Source organism: Lepeophtheirus salmonis, chromosome 3 (genome assembly GCF_016086655.4).
Source record: "Lepeophtheirus salmonis chromosome 3, UVic_Lsal_1.4, whole genome shotgun sequence".
Taxonomy (NCBI): domain Eukaryota; kingdom Metazoa; phylum Arthropoda; class Copepoda; order Siphonostomatoida; family Caligidae; genus Lepeophtheirus; species Lepeophtheirus salmonis.
Window position 1 is genome coordinate 4,988,509 of NC_052133.2, and position 16,399 is coordinate 5,004,907.

Genomic DNA, 16,399 nt, shown 5'->3' on the forward strand with positions numbered 1-16,399 from the left:
CCTCAGTTTTCGGGGCGCCTGCTGGAACTTGGGGCATACACACAGGTTTGTATCTAATATCATTTTATGGGCTCAAATTTTATAGCGACCCACCTTGGTTTAAGTGCCTGTTACCAAACTGAGCCTGTATAAAAGAACCAATACCGATAAAGCAGTACCGAGACCAAAACCGTTGAGATTAAAGAAACAAGGCCGGGACCGATAGAACTGCTGAACCTGAACAGGGCCCACCCTTGGTATAAACTGTTGTTCGTCAGTTTCTTTTGACTACGAGTCCTGATCGAATCTGGGTTGAGTATGAATTGAAAAAAACGCCACAAATTGCATTCCAGTCCATATTGCGAGTTCAAGTTCCAAGATCTACCAAAGACTTATAACTCTAATTAAATTTGCAATATAGGGGCGTTCTTCCACCTCTGCTTATCCACCTTCAGTCCCACTTATGAATGAACCTGTGTTTAGAATAATGAACTTATTCATCAAAATAAAATTTCAATGGAATTATACAACAAACACAGCTCTTTATTTCTATCCAAAAAATAACTGCAGGGCTCTGTGAGCCTTAGGGTCATTATTTGATCAATGTGAAATAAGTTCAGGATTTGAGATGAAAACTTTTCCTTTCAAACAATTCGTTAATTTTTGGAATGAGTAATGAGGGTAGCAGTGAAATTATTATCATTATTATTTACTTATACAAATATTAATAGTTATTAAACATATGTAATTATTAGGGTTTTGACATCTGGAGATCTTGTATTTATGTAAATGACAATTTGTTGAGATTGGCTAAAAAGAGTTTTTGCATTTGACAGACTCATAATTTCTTTAATGAACTTTTTCTCATTCATAGTATTCGATTATGTATAATCCGTTTAGGTAGAAATTAAATTTTAAATTACTTTTTTCTTCATTAAGCGTATGTTAATTTAAACGTGTGCCATGAATTTAAACTTTTTAGGAGAGTTAAGGCTTTCCAAGTCCACCACCACAATGTTGACGCAAGTTTGGAGGACAAGAACTCGGCAGGAAATGATTTTTGAGTCCAAGTCATCTCTCAAGTCTTTTGATTGTGTAATCAAGTGGAGTAGGAAGTCTTCAAAATATGGATGCAAGTCCAAATCAAGTCTTAAGTATCGAACTCAAGACTCCAACTCTACAAATTATAACCATAGCAACTAAAAATTAGATGAATATTCTTTAATAAAGTAACTGTGATGAGGTTAATGCAATAATTTAATATTCCATGAATGGTCGGTATATTACGGCTGTAATGTTTTACTTTTGTGATAAACATTACTAATTAATAAACATTCCCTGGTTACTTGTAATTTTATATTAATTAAGCAAGTTTCTCTGACTGAATGTCGAAGCCTCATTTTTGAGTGAGTGTTTAATATCTTAGAACTGTGTGACTACATGATCTATAAAAATAAGAATGTAGAAATTTGTGTTAATAGCTGAAGCTCAGCACGTCATATTAAAAAAGAAAAGAAAAGTGGAGTACATATATTTATTATTAATGTAAAGATTACCTGACTTTTTGTCGACACCTAATAACTCTGAACAATGCTAGGTACTCCCACTAGTATATAATTAATTAATAAAAAAGAGATTTTAGTAGATCAAAATGAAATGATAACGTCAATGTACATATACTCGGTAATTAAAATGACCTATGATGTAACTAAAAAAAGGCGTAATATGAGACGAACAAATTATAGCTTGTGCAATCTCCTGATTGAAGTTGCAACTTGCATAATATAATGATTTATGAATATAAAGTCAGAGTAGTGTTGTGTTGATCCTTGTTTTGAACTGAAGACTGCAGTCCCGTCCAGTTCAGTCCTAAAAATTATAAAGTTCGGTCCTTGATGACGTCACTCCAGTTGATTTATTCTTGAGATTTTAATCAGATCTAGTACTGAACGTCCGAAAGACCTTATAAACCATATAAAAAAGGACTGTCACAACACTAGTCATGAGTGATTATGAAGAAAAGATAGGAGTCAACGTCCTCAAAAAAAAAAAAAAAAATGCAAATAATAAAATGACAAATCAAAACAAAAGTTAGGATATGTATTATTGTATGTAGATGTATGTACACCTCTAGAATAAAGTTGACTACTGGTGTTTGCTCAAAATTAACCACGAGTGGAGTCGAGAACAAAGATAAATGTGCGGGCCCTTTTCTAAATTTCAAGCCCTCGTTGTTTTGTTTTTCTTGTAAATAAATAAAATTCAGAACTCTTTTAATAACCTTTTTTTCAAAAAAAGAAAAAAAAAAGACGATAGTTGGTAAAAAGTACTTATTATTCCATATGTACGAGTCAAGTCTTTGATCATCAGTCCAAACAGAGGCATCTGAGTCAACTTTAAGAATTAAAGTTGACAGTTTGGCTTGAGTGTAATCTATATGATTTTGGGCCCGGATCCATGTATCTCCATCATCACCAGATCTGAATCCATTGGATTACAGCATATGGAGTATTGTGAGTGATCCAAAGGCGTCCATCATTGCAGCCTGGGACAAAATGGATTAGACCTAGATCAAAAAGACTTGTTCGGTCTTTAGGATCCGTTAGGAGGTTATTTATATGATGATGTATTAAATAAAATTTCGAGTTTCTATCTCCTATTTTTCTAGAGATATATTATCAAATATTCATGCACTAAGATTTGTACAGTTTTAGGCCACGCACACCGTATGCTTAACTAATAAGAAGTAAATTATATATTATGAAATATCTGGATGGCTGATTTTTAACTAAAACCATCTTGAATGCTTTATTTTTCCCTTGTAAACAAAGTATTTAGGTATACCTAAATATTTTCTTTTGTCAAGGGAAAAGCTTAAGAATGTGACAGAAATGGACGTATAATTATAGCACAAATATATGTATAGTATATTCAAAGCATTTCTTATCTATTTATGAGGGACTGAAGGCAGGAAAATATCAGTTACTATGTACTCAAATGGAAATATTTTGCAAAACATTGAGAGATGAGAGTAAGGAAAAAAAAAGAAAGACAGATAAATTCTTATTATTTTTCTTGCATTTTTGAGTACTTTATTGCAGGCTCTTTACATACGACAATAGAGGCGGGGGTGGGTATAAAGAAAGGTATGAATATATTGAGGTCCTTTTCTTTTCCTTCTTCTTGTTTTTACCTTAAAAATCCCCAGCGCTAGTTTTTTCAGGGTATATAAGGACCCATTCTTGACTTGAATACCATCAGTTCACCTCTTCAACCATTCCAGTTAAGAAGAATCCACAAACGTCAACCCTACTTAAAAATCATCAATATGAAGGTAGAGTTTGACTCTTTTACATATGTACTTAATGTCACATCAATGATCATTCATACTTGTTCCTCATTTCAGGTATCAACTCTTGCCGTTGTTTCTCTCCTCTCATTAGCCGCACTCCTTCAAGCCGCTCCAAGCAACCGGGAAGAACGTACTCTTGGTCTCATCACCACTGCTGGAGCTGTACTCGGCTCCTCAGTCAAGCCTCTTGCTAGTGCTGCAACCAATGTCATTGGATCTGCTGGTGCTGCAGCTACTTCTGCTCTGGCCGTGGCCTCTGCTGTCAAGCCATTGATCGTCCTTGGTCTTGGCAAATGTAAGTTCCTTTATACAACGCAACGTTGATTTGCTAATATTTATTCCTCCATTTCAGATGCTCTTTGGAATTTGATTAACCGTCCTGGGGGACTCAGCTTTACTGCTGGTGCTGGAGGAAACAACCTTGGTCTCACTGCTGGATTTAATGGGGGATTATCTGGCCCATCAGCCTCTTCTGGTTACAATACGGGTTATTCCTCTTCCAATTTTGAAGGAACTCCTGCCTTTGTATCCCATGAGCCCAGCGTTGTTCAAAGTGTTGGTGAATGGAGAGAAGAGCCTGCATGGACTCAAGATAATGTTGCCTCTGCTCCTGCCGCTGTCTGGAACGCTCCAGCTCAATGGTAAATAAGGGAGAAACGAACTTTTTCTTTTGGGTCACTCATGTTAGTAAAAAAAAATGATGCCTTAAAGTATTCCTTCGATGGGCATTAAATATTCAATGCATCATATACATATACTCTTGAGCTACACAAAAACTACATTCTATTTTTCAAATTTCTTATTCATTATCCTATTGTCAAACTATCTACCTCATATTTTTTTTAAATTACAAAACCTATTTTTACACTCCATGTATAATGTAAATATAATATTTCACATATATCATTTAGATGTAATTATGCATTGCATTTTTTACAAAGTGTATCTACATATATAGGTATTATTATGTACATATGTCAGTATAAACCATTTTCTATGGAAATCTGCTTTATAATCTGATTACATCATTCTCGTGAATAAAACATCCCTTTACTCAATATCACTTTGTCATTATTCCATTCTATGATTGAAATAGGACCTACGATTCTAAAACACAAATATATAGTGTCAAACGGACCAACCATTCTCATTTTGATCTGCTTTTCTAGGGTGTTCAACTGGTATTTTTAAAGATGATTCATAAACATCTACAGGACTAGGACAATCAAAAAATATTTAATTTTTGAAATAATATATTTATTCTGGATCCAAAAAAAAGTTAAAATGATTATCTTAGCGGGGAACATTGAGATCAGAAGATATTCATACGTCACTAAATTGATGATTTAGTGAAATAATCTGAGGTCCCGCAATATGAATATTTCACGAGATTTTTTTTTCATACCTAACTACATAAATTGGGGCAAAAATTATCCACAAGTTCCTCGTTTTCCTTTAAAAAAGTGAGCTAATGAACCGAAATAAATTAGCATACGAGATCCTGAACAGAACTTTTTCAAAAATGGACTAATGAAACGGAGAAATATTTAATCTGTTTGAGCCTCTGCAATACACTCTTTCTCAATTCCCCCCCCCTTTCCCTTTTTCTCTTTCCTCCCTAGAGTTGTTTTATGTTTCTTCCATAGGAACCCATAGACAAAAATTTCAAGGGAGACTATAATAATTTGTGACACACTCAATAAAATACATATACTAGTATATGACCGTAGTCTGAAAAGTTTCCCACCTATCAAAGATACAACTCATTTTTTCTGTATTTTTTTACTTATTTGTCAACAAAATATCCATGTAACTCTACATACTTCTCTCAGTGATGCTCCCATCTCTGTAACCCTTCCGTCCGAATAGTACTGAGGGTTTATCCATCTAAAATAATTGTACACGAGACACTTTTGTTTTTGGGTCAATTACTCCAAGTTGGATTGATTTAGACACCTCAAATTTTAACACAAACCTTTTTATGTCTGACATGGTTTGAATCTATTTAGACTTTACAATTTCATAAACAAATATTTAATGACAGCTCGATACTCGATTTGTCAATTTTGACTCAAACAACTGTTACATAACAACTGCACGTCCAAAATGGGTGAAACTTTGGTGAGTAACTGTCAAAAGATGCTAGATAGATGTGACTAGCTTATATTTACCAATGCTGTTATCTTCACGCTGAAGTCGGAAATTTTTCAGACCCCCCTCCTACTATTTTATTGTCCCATCTTCCAATTATAAAATGGGACGTTCCTTTCATATGGTGTGGCTCACCGTTTGTGAAGCCCTGTTCTAACATAATATGTAATCTGTCAACACAAAAACAATTTTTCATAATTTATTATCGTCTTTCAACAAATTGTTTTGTTTAATCATTTGGAAGTGTTGCAAATAGGATTTAAAGTTCAAAAAATCCTCATTACGACGAAATAGTAAAAAATTGATATAATTTATTCCAAAGGGCATATTAGGGTCAAATTAAGCCCTATAAATTAAATTAAAGCAATAAACTATAGTTAAATCTCTTGTGTACCTCAACTATGCTTATACATTTTAACACAAAGCCTATCATTAACTGAAATATGTCTTCGATATATTAGGCTATATGAAGTAAAAAAATATAGGTTACATTTGTGATCCATCAACATCAAAACAATCTACAACAAAAATCAAGAAAAGAAGAAAGTCTCAATTTTTTGTTTTAAATAATATATATTAATACATATAGGCCACTACTCATATACATATTTGAGTCCATTTTGCCTTTGTATTCAAATTTAGTGGGATTAATTAAGATACCCAATAATTTTAGCTATAGTTTGGAACCTTTATTTGATTTAAAAGACTTCTATTGGGCCTTTATGGCCCCTTTCAAATAAAATCTATCAATTCATCATTATTTTATTGTAACCAACAATTTTGGTTAAATCAAGTGTAATTTGCAAAAGATAATTTATTTTTAGAAATTGACGATAATTTGTCGAAGAATATAAAAGTAATCCACACTCAATTTTTAGAAAAATAATTCTACCTTGCTTGTTGACAGGCCACATTTTCAATTTTCTTAGGATTTATTCGAGATTATTTTTGAGTTACTTCACCAAATAATATATAGTTCTTTTAAAAAAACAGTAATTATTTAACAAGGGATCATGAGTAATTTTCATAGTTCAGAGGAAACGACCCCAAATATGATTTTTAAACAACGCCCCCAAGGTGTGATGAAAGATGAAGTATTTTTTTTTTTTTTTAAAAGGTTTTTCACTTGGTCACACATCACATTCCTTCCTTCATGGTATGTACGCTCTTGATAAAATTTATGAATGAGTCCACCCTCTGTTAGTGAACTGGGATAATATACAACCCGAAATTTAAAATAATATAATTAAATTTTTCTCCCTCGCAAAGGGGATTCTGCAAGAGGTGTGCTGGGGTGGCTGTAGCTTCCCCCAAATTAACGAACAGTTGTTTTTTACTAGAATTTTTTTTTCAAAAAATTTCATATATTAAATTTAATTTAATTTTTCAATTTTTTTTCTTAATTTTTTTTTTAATACCTGAAGATTTTTTTCCAAAAACAATTAATTTTTTAAGAATATCTAAGGATTTTTGAAAAAGATTTTGAAAAAATTTAATTTAAAAAAAAAAATTTAATATTGGAAATTTAATTTTTGCTATTTTTTTCTAAGAAATTTAACTTTAATTTTTTTTTCCATTTCAAGAGTTTTATTTTTATAATTTTTTTTTGCAAAAAATTATAAAAACCAAGTTTAACATTGCAGTGAGATGTTGTGTGTATTGTCGTTCCTCGGTTACGAGTACATAAATTATTTTCCGAAACTTATTAACGTATTTGCAATAGATAGATTTTAATCCATTTCCTATTTTGGTCATCCAGTTAGATATCTTATATTCCAAATATTTTGTTTATACATAGAACAATTATTTACTACATACAACTAATAACTAACTATAGACATAAATTAAATCTATATGTAAAGTATATAGACTCAAATGACTCAATAGTACTTTTATTGGGCACAAAACAAATAATAATGTGTGTTGGAGTCGGTGACATTCAAGATACTGGAGTTGGAGTCGGACATTTTATTTATCGACTCTGCAGACCTGAGACGCACATCTATTTATAGTATTAATTTTGTTAAAATTCTATCGTTAATTAATAAATTTACTATTTTTGAAGCTTAAAATTCAAAGTGTTTAGATTGTAATGGACCACTCGGTAGACTTTGTTATGAAAAATAAAACCTTAACTAACGTTTTTTGACATCTTAAAATCTAATAAGCAATTTTTAAGAAGTTTTTTTGTTGACTAAAGACAAACATTTATTTTATCATATTAATAAAAAAAAGGGCAATTTAATTTTTATGTAATGAACTGTATTTCCCCCAAGTATAAAAAGTACATACAATATTTACTGTAGGTGACATCCAGAGCTAAAAAAATGAAATAAGATAAAAGTGGCTCTACGTTGTCATAATATAAGGACCTAGTCCCAAAAATGTGTACATAATAAAACTTATTTTTACTTTTCAGAAATACTTATTTAGTTGAAATTGAGACACAGGTTCAGAAGATATGACTATTTGAGATTTGGTGTGATCCAGAACTTTTACAAAAATATAGAAATGCTCAAAAAAATTAATTTTAATGCAGCTTTTTTGTTCTTAATACACATATATCTAAATTATTAATTGAAGAATAAATCTTTATACTCAACTTTAGACCAAAAGCACCAAATAATTTCTAAAAAATAATATATTTCGATCCTAGAATGGGTTTTCTACATTTATGTATCATCACGACCCAAAGTGATCAACGATCTCATTTTCGGAACATAAAAAATTTCGGATTTTGATTTTTTTTTTCACTGAGACCAAAAATTTGAAAAAGCTTCCCCGAAAAGTTTTTTCCTACCAATTACGATCCAGCGAAAAAACATATTATCTGGACAGAAGCTTGATCCTCGATATTTTTACTTTGACCCGGCATTGCCCAGAGTAATTAGGCGACGGCTAATAGACAAATTTTGCATCAATAATGAAGGAGATAACTCCCAAAAAATAATCTGTGGTAATCTCTCTCTTTTTCATGAGCACGCTCACGCGTAGCTACTCAATGCGTATATCAATTCAAATGACGTGTTCTGTCCTCAAGAATGAAGGAATAATAATAAGAGTTTAAGAAAAAAAAAGTAATATGTTGGGATGAGTACTTTTGTCTTTACAGTGCTCACTAATAAAAACAAACAAAATTCATTTCAACCTACCAGTGAATTGTTTAATTCAAATCTTAACATGGGTATACTGAAAATGCACATGAATTATATTTATGATATACATACATAAGAGACCAATAACAGAAGCAAACAGAAACAGTGCTCTTGTTATGCATGCATACGACTACATTTGTATGGCGATAATATAAAAACAAGCTGGAATACTTTTTTTTTAATATTGCGACAGTATGATAAACGTATCCGTTGTTATAAGTACTATAATTTAAATTAATTCAAAAAAGTGATAAAGTAATCAGGAGCCACGGTTTTTAAGGTTAACTGAACCTGATAAAAATTGGTTATTTGGTAACACTGATCATAAAAGATAAAGACCTCTTGCCGTGAAAATTATTTTTAAAGAATAATGTATAAGTATTCACGCTGTGAGAATAACAAAAAAGAAAGGGATTAGTTGGTTAAGAACATGCCTCACCAACTGAAATTGATTATATTAATGATATCAAAATTATATTTAAAGTTCAAATACCGCACGATCAGTTTTTCAGAGGTTTAATATTGTATTTGACTCTATAAAAAATCATCTTCCGTTTTCATCGAAGTAATAAACTTATACTGCGTTTTTCTTTGTTTCATCAAAAAATCCCAGCTTGCTTTTATGTCATCGCCATCTAATAAATTTTATTAGATCAAAATATGTTTCAGATATGCATAGTTTTAGGCAGACAAACATTGCAGTAAATGTTTATTTAGAGTATTTAAATCATTTTTTTATGTTTTGCCAATTAGTATGTTTTGGCGCAGAGTCAAACAACTGACGAAAAAAAAAAAAAAAAAAAAACAGTGTACATTTAAATACTATTCAGATTATAGGACAAAAAAAAATGTTTTTCAGTCAATAAATCCAAAGTTTGATTACATTGGTAAACCCCATATTGATGTTAAAATGATATACTATAACTTTTATTCAATGCTATCAGGACTCACACTAATGTCCTTATATCCTAATTTAATTATACATGATGGAACTTTTTAATTATATAAAAGAGTATGTGTTTGTAAGATACGAGAATGCTAATCAAATGCATTAGAATATGTAAATTGAACTTTGTATAATGTACATACATATATCAACACAAGGGCAAGGAAAAATATGTTAGGTTTTTTTAGCAAAATATGTTTAGAAAAACGCCTAAATATGTTATAGGGTTGTATTTATCTCACATATTAAATTTTGAATTTATAAACTTTGACAATGAATCCCCTTCATTTCAGAATTAATCTTGGGAACTCAATTAAAAGAGTAAATCCATAGTTATTTATGGAGTAATTCATGGTAGCCTCCGCACCCCCTAGCGGACAAAAACAGTATTTGGACCGAAATTAATGGGGCCTAAAAAGCCAAGTTTTATTACAATGCAAACCCTCTTTTCAATAAAAGTAAAGAATAAAGTGAACTATTTGATGTCAAATTGAGACTAACAAATAGAAGGCCCTTAAATCATACTGTCTAACAAAATTTTATCACCTAGTTTTATTATATAGATGTTTTAAAAATATATTATTACATTCTTATACAATCTCATTTTTGTTTTGTAGATAAAAATTAACTATCATAATCAAAGAAAAATATCATATTTTTCTTAAATGATTCTACTTTTCCATTCCGAAATTGATAAAAAAAAAAAAAAGAACAAATCCAGCCATTTTTAGGGTATTTTAGTAAAGATTACTTTGATTTAATTTAAATATCAATGTTTATCGTTGGCATCAATTAGTATTTGATAGAGGTATTATTGATAAAACCATTTGATGTAGTTTTAATGGAAATTAGTCAATTTTTATGTACATAGTAAAAATATCAAATTTGAGACACCAAGATGGCGTCTCCTTCAATTATAATTCAATTTATGACATCATTGCAAATGCTTTATATATTCTATATGATGTGACTAAACAGATGTACATAAATATGTGACATACAAATAGTTACTATTTATATAATATGCACATGACGTAAGCACATTTATAAAAAGTAGTGTTGAGACTTGGTTTTTTTTTTTTTTTTTTGGTTTGGTCTGAAGGGATTTTTCTAGACCAATCTGGACCTATATTTTGATCCAAAATCAAACCGGAAATCGATGGCGTCTTCTAACCAGTGATGTGCAGAAGAGAAATATTATAATCCTTTTCCGATAAAATATCCCTTTTTTTCGGTCTTATAAAAATTATAACGGTCTTAAATCGGTCTGAGATTATTTCCAGGCCATAGCCCAAAACTAATCAATCTGTAAGTTTAAATGTACTTATGCATTAATTCCCTTCCTTTCAAATGATTGTGAGTAATTTTGATTGAGACTATGTAACAGGGAGAATTGCAAAAAACGCACATCAAAAAAGTTACAGTCAAAAAATAGATATACTGCTGTTATATAATGTAATAAATAATATTGTGGAAAAAATCAATAGTTTTGCTCAATTTTTCTTCGAGATATTGGATAAAGACTGATTTAAGGAGTAAAAGTAATTTTTTTGAGAACTTTTTTTTGTAATAATCAGTCAGTTTTTCATTTTTTTTGCTTTAACTTGTATCATTTAAATCAGGGATTCTCAACCTTTTTTAGTGATGTACCACTTGCAAAATATTTATCAGCACAAAGCATTTTTAGTTTCAGTTACAGGGGCGTCAGCATGATTATATTTAGGAAGGAGGCTTGGTTTTTGGAATTTTTTTTGAAAAGAAATCGAAAAATTAAAATTTTAAGGAAAAATTTTTAAAAATTAAATTGTTTCCAAAAAAAATCAAAAATCCACAGCTATTCACAAAAAATAAAAATAAATTGGAAATAATTTCAAAAATACAGATGTATTCTCAAAAAATTAGATAAAATAAAATATTTTTTTTAAAATCTAAACAATAAAATTATGATAGTTTGTGTGATTTTAAAGGTGAATAATTTACCCAGTTGTTAAACATAGAAATAAACTGGCTTTGATTAAAAACTGCAACTTCTAACTTTAAAAATTATATTCGAATAAAACTCCTGAGTCGTGACCACATTCAAATTTCCTATGCTCAACATTCTTATATTTTTAAATGTGCCTCTGAGCCTGTAACTACTACTGAGATATGTAATAATAGCATAAAGATATCTATTTATAGAGCAAAGTTTGCCTTGAGGGTTCATTTTCGAGTGTTTGCTTATTATTTTAGAACTAAGTGAATACTTGATCTAAGGAATAAAATGTAGCAACGAAGATGTGTAGCTAAAGTGCAAGCTGTAAGCAATATTCCTTTATTCTTGAAGAGAAAACATCCAAGTATAAATTAGTTACTAGTGCATGAAAGACAAGGAGTAAGACTAATGATTTGTTGGAGAGTTGTTGGAGTAAGTAATTGTTGCACTCAGAGTAGACTTGAGGATCGACATCGTAGTAGTTCCAGCCTATATCTTTGCAAGATACGAAATCCGATTCATGTTTATTTACTTCATTCCATAACTGCTTTCAGATAATACAATAAAAAGTCCTGTCAGCTGTGCTGCGCTCCTCCAAAACATTCTTCAAATTGTCCCGGTGATTTTTGGGTTTCTTTTTATATGTATTTAGGATGTAAAAAGAGGTCATGTCCTTAAAGATGATAACGGCTGTTCATCCAACATATACTCGTAGCAGCAAACAAGATCCATCATTTTATTAAACTATAGTAAAGGGGGGTTACCACATCTATCGCGCGTGTACACGTCTAAGTATATATAGGTGTATATAAGGCTAATAAAAACACAAGGTTAGGTAATCGTGTAATTGGACTAGCCAGAATTTTCTATTTGATATATCGTACCGACTGCTAGGTAAGATAGACTTTAATCATTTATATATATCTATATAATATATATACACTTAGACGTGTACTCGTACAATAGATGTGTTAACTCGCCTTTTTTGGAAACCCTCCACTTTCAAAAAGGGTAACCGGAGCCTATTCTTTGAAGAAAGGGCATGTCTAGGGCTGTAAACCCTAAGCATTTTTAGCGTGTGTGGTGTCTGTAGCTGACAATTTAAACAGTGTTTTGTTTTTTTAAAGCTGTTATCATCTTTCTTTCGCTCATTTATACTAATATGTTAGGGCGTGGGATGGTCATTTCGTAGAGTGCGAGGAGAAAGCGGAGGTTATACTAAATTAAGATGCTTGTTAACATCAGATGATAGTTATAAGATTTTAAAGGGAGAAAACGGATAGTTGAGCCTTCTAAACTAAAAATAGCATTAGTGCATGGAAAATATTCAAGTTATATTTAATTGATTTTTTTTAAATACACCAAAAGTAGGTGGGAACTCATAATTCAGACAGCAATGTTAAAAACACAGCAATATTTTGAAGAATTAACCAAAAAGAAAAAAGGGCGATAGTACACACCATTTTTCTTTTCTAATCTTTAAACAATTATTTTTATCTACGTTTTGCCTATTCCTAAGTATAAAATAACTCCTTATGTATGTGTTTGTTCGTGAATACGGAGAGCTACGCTGATGATTTATTAGGGAGTTATAAGTGAAAATCCCTGTTGGACTCAGAGTATAACTAAGGATCGACATCAGAGTAATTCCTGTCAATGACAATGCTAGATATAGAGTGGTATTTGTGTTTATTTCCATAATCTCATAGCTGATCACAGCAGCTAATCTAATGAAAAGTAATGACAGGTAAGCTGTATCCCCCAAAACATTCTATAAATTGTCTGGTTTGCCATGTTAATTTTAGGTTGTTGTTGTTTTTTGCATAGTTTATAATTCACAACCCCTAGACCTGTCTCTTTATTCCCCTCCTCCGAAATTTTCTCCCCTGATAGCTTAAGATGAATAATATGTATCTAGGTATCAAGGTTAATAGAAATAGAAGGTTGGACCATCATGTAATCGGGCTTGCTAGAACTTTCAATCTAATGTATTGTACCGACTGCTAGGCAAGGCAGGCAGATTTTGACAAAACACACAAACAAACATTTCTCTTTTATTTCTTTGTTGAACACTATTGTTTGTAACAGAACTGAAGACAAGTTCAATTGATTAGTATTCGTCCCAGGCACATTAAAAAAGACGCGGCTCCAGGCTTGAGCACTGGTTTATACATATTTCAATTCCATGGTAAGCATATATAACTCAATTAGGAACAGGAGACAGTTCAAGACCATTTGATCACATGTGGGCCGAACCAGTAAAATAATATAAAATAGCCTGTTTTTAGTGACGCAAGTATTTTTTTAAAGAGTGAGGCAGTTGAAATTAGATCAGTGGCTGAGGGGCAAAAAAGCTGTCTTTAAATATCTAAAAAGGACCTTGTGAAACTCCCTAATACCATCCAACCAGAAATTAATTGACTTCTGAGCACGGATAGTAGTTATCTTTTGTAAATTGAAATTTATTAACAACTAATTATGATTGATGAATTTATGTGTTGTTTTTTTTCTATCCGAAATTGATAAGAAGTTAAACATTAAGAAAAAAGTAACAATATTGCTATGCAATTCCTTTATACATGATAAGGAATCAGAATCTTCCATAAAGATGGTATTCGAAATGGAACCGGAATCGGGTGAAAATTTAGTATAATTACATCCCTAATAAAAATATAAAAACATAAAAAGGCGGCAAATATGTCATAAAGCAAAATTTACAAGATGCGAAATTGTATGCAGCAAAACGATCGGGCTCGTGATTGTTGATTGATGCCTATTATTGTATATTGTCCTTTTTCTCCTAAAACAGAAACAATTATTCAAAACCAGTTGTTAGTTAGCACATTCTTCCCTACAGTAGAAATATTTGATAGTAGAAAATTTTCCCATGTTATGAAACAAGTGGTTTTGCTAAAAGGTGTCCAATAAGTATCACAAGTCGTCGGATTACCTAAAAGTTCTAGAAAAGGAAGTACCTCAAGAAAATGATGAAGGTCAAAGAACCAAAAAGCAGTGACGAGAAAGTTCAAAAGATTCCTACAAATAGGGAACGATCTGCTTCAAATGAAAAGACTGAAAATCCCGAGTTACAAGAAAGTGATAATACGCATGAACCAAATAGCAGTGGCGAGAAAGCGCAAGAGATTCCTATGAATACGGAAAGATCTGGACTACAATCAATTCCCCTCTCAGAAATACACCCCCAGACTTGCTGAATTCAAAGAAAATTTATGAATCGATCGCTTAATTTCTCTCCATTCCGTGGAGGAAAATTGCGTAAAGTTAGACACGCCCTAATGAAAAGACTAACGACCTTAAATCCAAATATTATCTGTCTGCAAGACGTTAAGAGCCTAGTTACCTCTTCATGTGGAAAGAAGTGTACTTATTGCCTCCTTAGTTGTTTTAGCTATTTCAACACTGACTCTGGTGTAAAACGTAGAGTCCTTACTTTTATTTCATGATTGTTAAAATTCTTGAACACAAATTGGAACATTTAAGGAAAAAGTGAATGGTATGGGATCTTAATTACTCCAGCAACATCTTTTTAATCAATGTGTATGGTCCGATTGAGAGAGTGTCGACTTTTTTCCAAGCTATCACAAATTCTTACAAGGGAAATCCTTGCCCTTGCTATTGTTGCTGATATAAATGTGGATTTAAATAAGATTAGAAGTGCAAACTTGGAAATTTAAAGAAGTTAATGTTGGAGATGAATATGGTTGATCTATTAAGAAAAATTTCTCGGAATGAAAAGATTTAATGGAGATCAGAAAACAAGACTTCAAGAATAGATTTAGTTTTGGCTTCATCTAGTTTTATTGATAAAATAAGGAACGCAAAATTCCTCCCAGAGTCCTCATCTGACCACAAGATCTTACAATGGGATTTCAAGTATTAATATAAAATGAAACAATTCAAAATGATCCGCTGGATCTTGGAGGATGAAGATTGTCAACAAAGTTTTCAACGTAGGCTGACAGTAAATTTTGATCACGCATTATCTGCTTCTAGGATAGCTTTGCGACTTAGTAATACTATTCAAGTGACTACCAGAACTTTTCTCAAACGAAGAAGAGATGCAAGCAGAAAATTAAATGATAACTTAGATTTTATTCTGACGCGAGGATCTCCTTTTATCATGGGCCATGATTCATGGGCCATGATTCATGGCATATGCGGGAGATACAATCAATAGTTTTAGAATTCATAATCTAGTTGATAATGAGAAGAATAGGAAAATTGAACGGGACATAAATTCAGTCTTCAGCTGAAAAAGCTGGGGAGAAAATTTGGTCCTCCAACAACAGGGGTTAAGTTAATAAAGGTGGTTGGAAAAAGACTGGTAAAAAAAGAGGATATCTTGAACTATTTTCATGAGTACTTTCAAGATATTGTAGGAGGGAATGGAAAAAACTTCACCCATGCAAGGAGACACAGGGAAACAATACTCTCTCAAACCATTATTGGAAATGTTATAGACAAGAAATTTAAATTTAGTAAGGTTTGTATACATAATGGAATAATTGGAAAAGTTTATGTTTTAGCAAAAAAAGGAAATTGTGCCTTATTTAACGTGTATTGGTAAATCTATGGATAAATACGACAGTCTTTCAAAAGTGTTGACTTAGGGAAGAATTGCTCTTATCCCCCCTCCCCCCAAAAAAAAAAAAAAAGAACAGCACGGATTTCAATCATTGGAGGCCCATAACTGTGCTTAATGAAGCATATAGGATTATTGTCGGATTTTTAATCAAGCAAATTGAGCCAATTTTAAGCATGAAGTGCAGTCCAGAGTAAAATAAGTTTTTTTTAGTGGGAGGAGAATCAATGACATTTCT

General features: G+C 31.6%; 1 protein-coding gene and 1 long non-coding RNA gene across 2 annotated transcripts; one reads left to right on the plus strand and one right to left on the minus strand.

Annotated features, from left to right (window-relative positions):
* Positions 1-662: 662 nt before the first annotated feature.
* Positions 663-1,635, minus strand: LOC139904893 (uncharacterized). The gene is made up of 2 exons (XR_011779153.1): positions 1,536-1,635; positions 663-1,178 (listed from the first exon to the last, which is right to left on the minus strand). It is a non-coding gene; the product is annotated as an uncharacterized lncRNA (long non-coding RNA).
* A 192-nt stretch (positions 1,636-1,827) lies between these two features.
* LOC121115439 (uncharacterized) lies at positions 1,828-4,389 on the plus strand. The gene is made up of 3 exons (XM_040709633.2): positions 1,828-3,313; positions 3,386-3,626; positions 3,684-4,389. Exons 1-3 carry the CDS (start codon positions 3,308-3,310, stop codon positions 3,974-3,976), a joined length of 540 nt encoding a protein of 179 aa, XP_040565567.1. The 5' UTR covers positions 1,828-3,307; the 3' UTR covers positions 3,977-4,389.
* Positions 4,390-16,399: the final 12,010 nt, after the last annotated feature.

Bases quoted from the DNA above. Each gene is read 5' to 3' on its own strand.
- LOC121115439 (XM_040709633.2), top strand. The intron at 3,627-3,683 runs GTAAGTTCCTTT...CCTCCATTTCAG, and splicing joins CGTCCTTGGTCTTGGCAAAT to ATGCTCTTTGGAATTTGATT.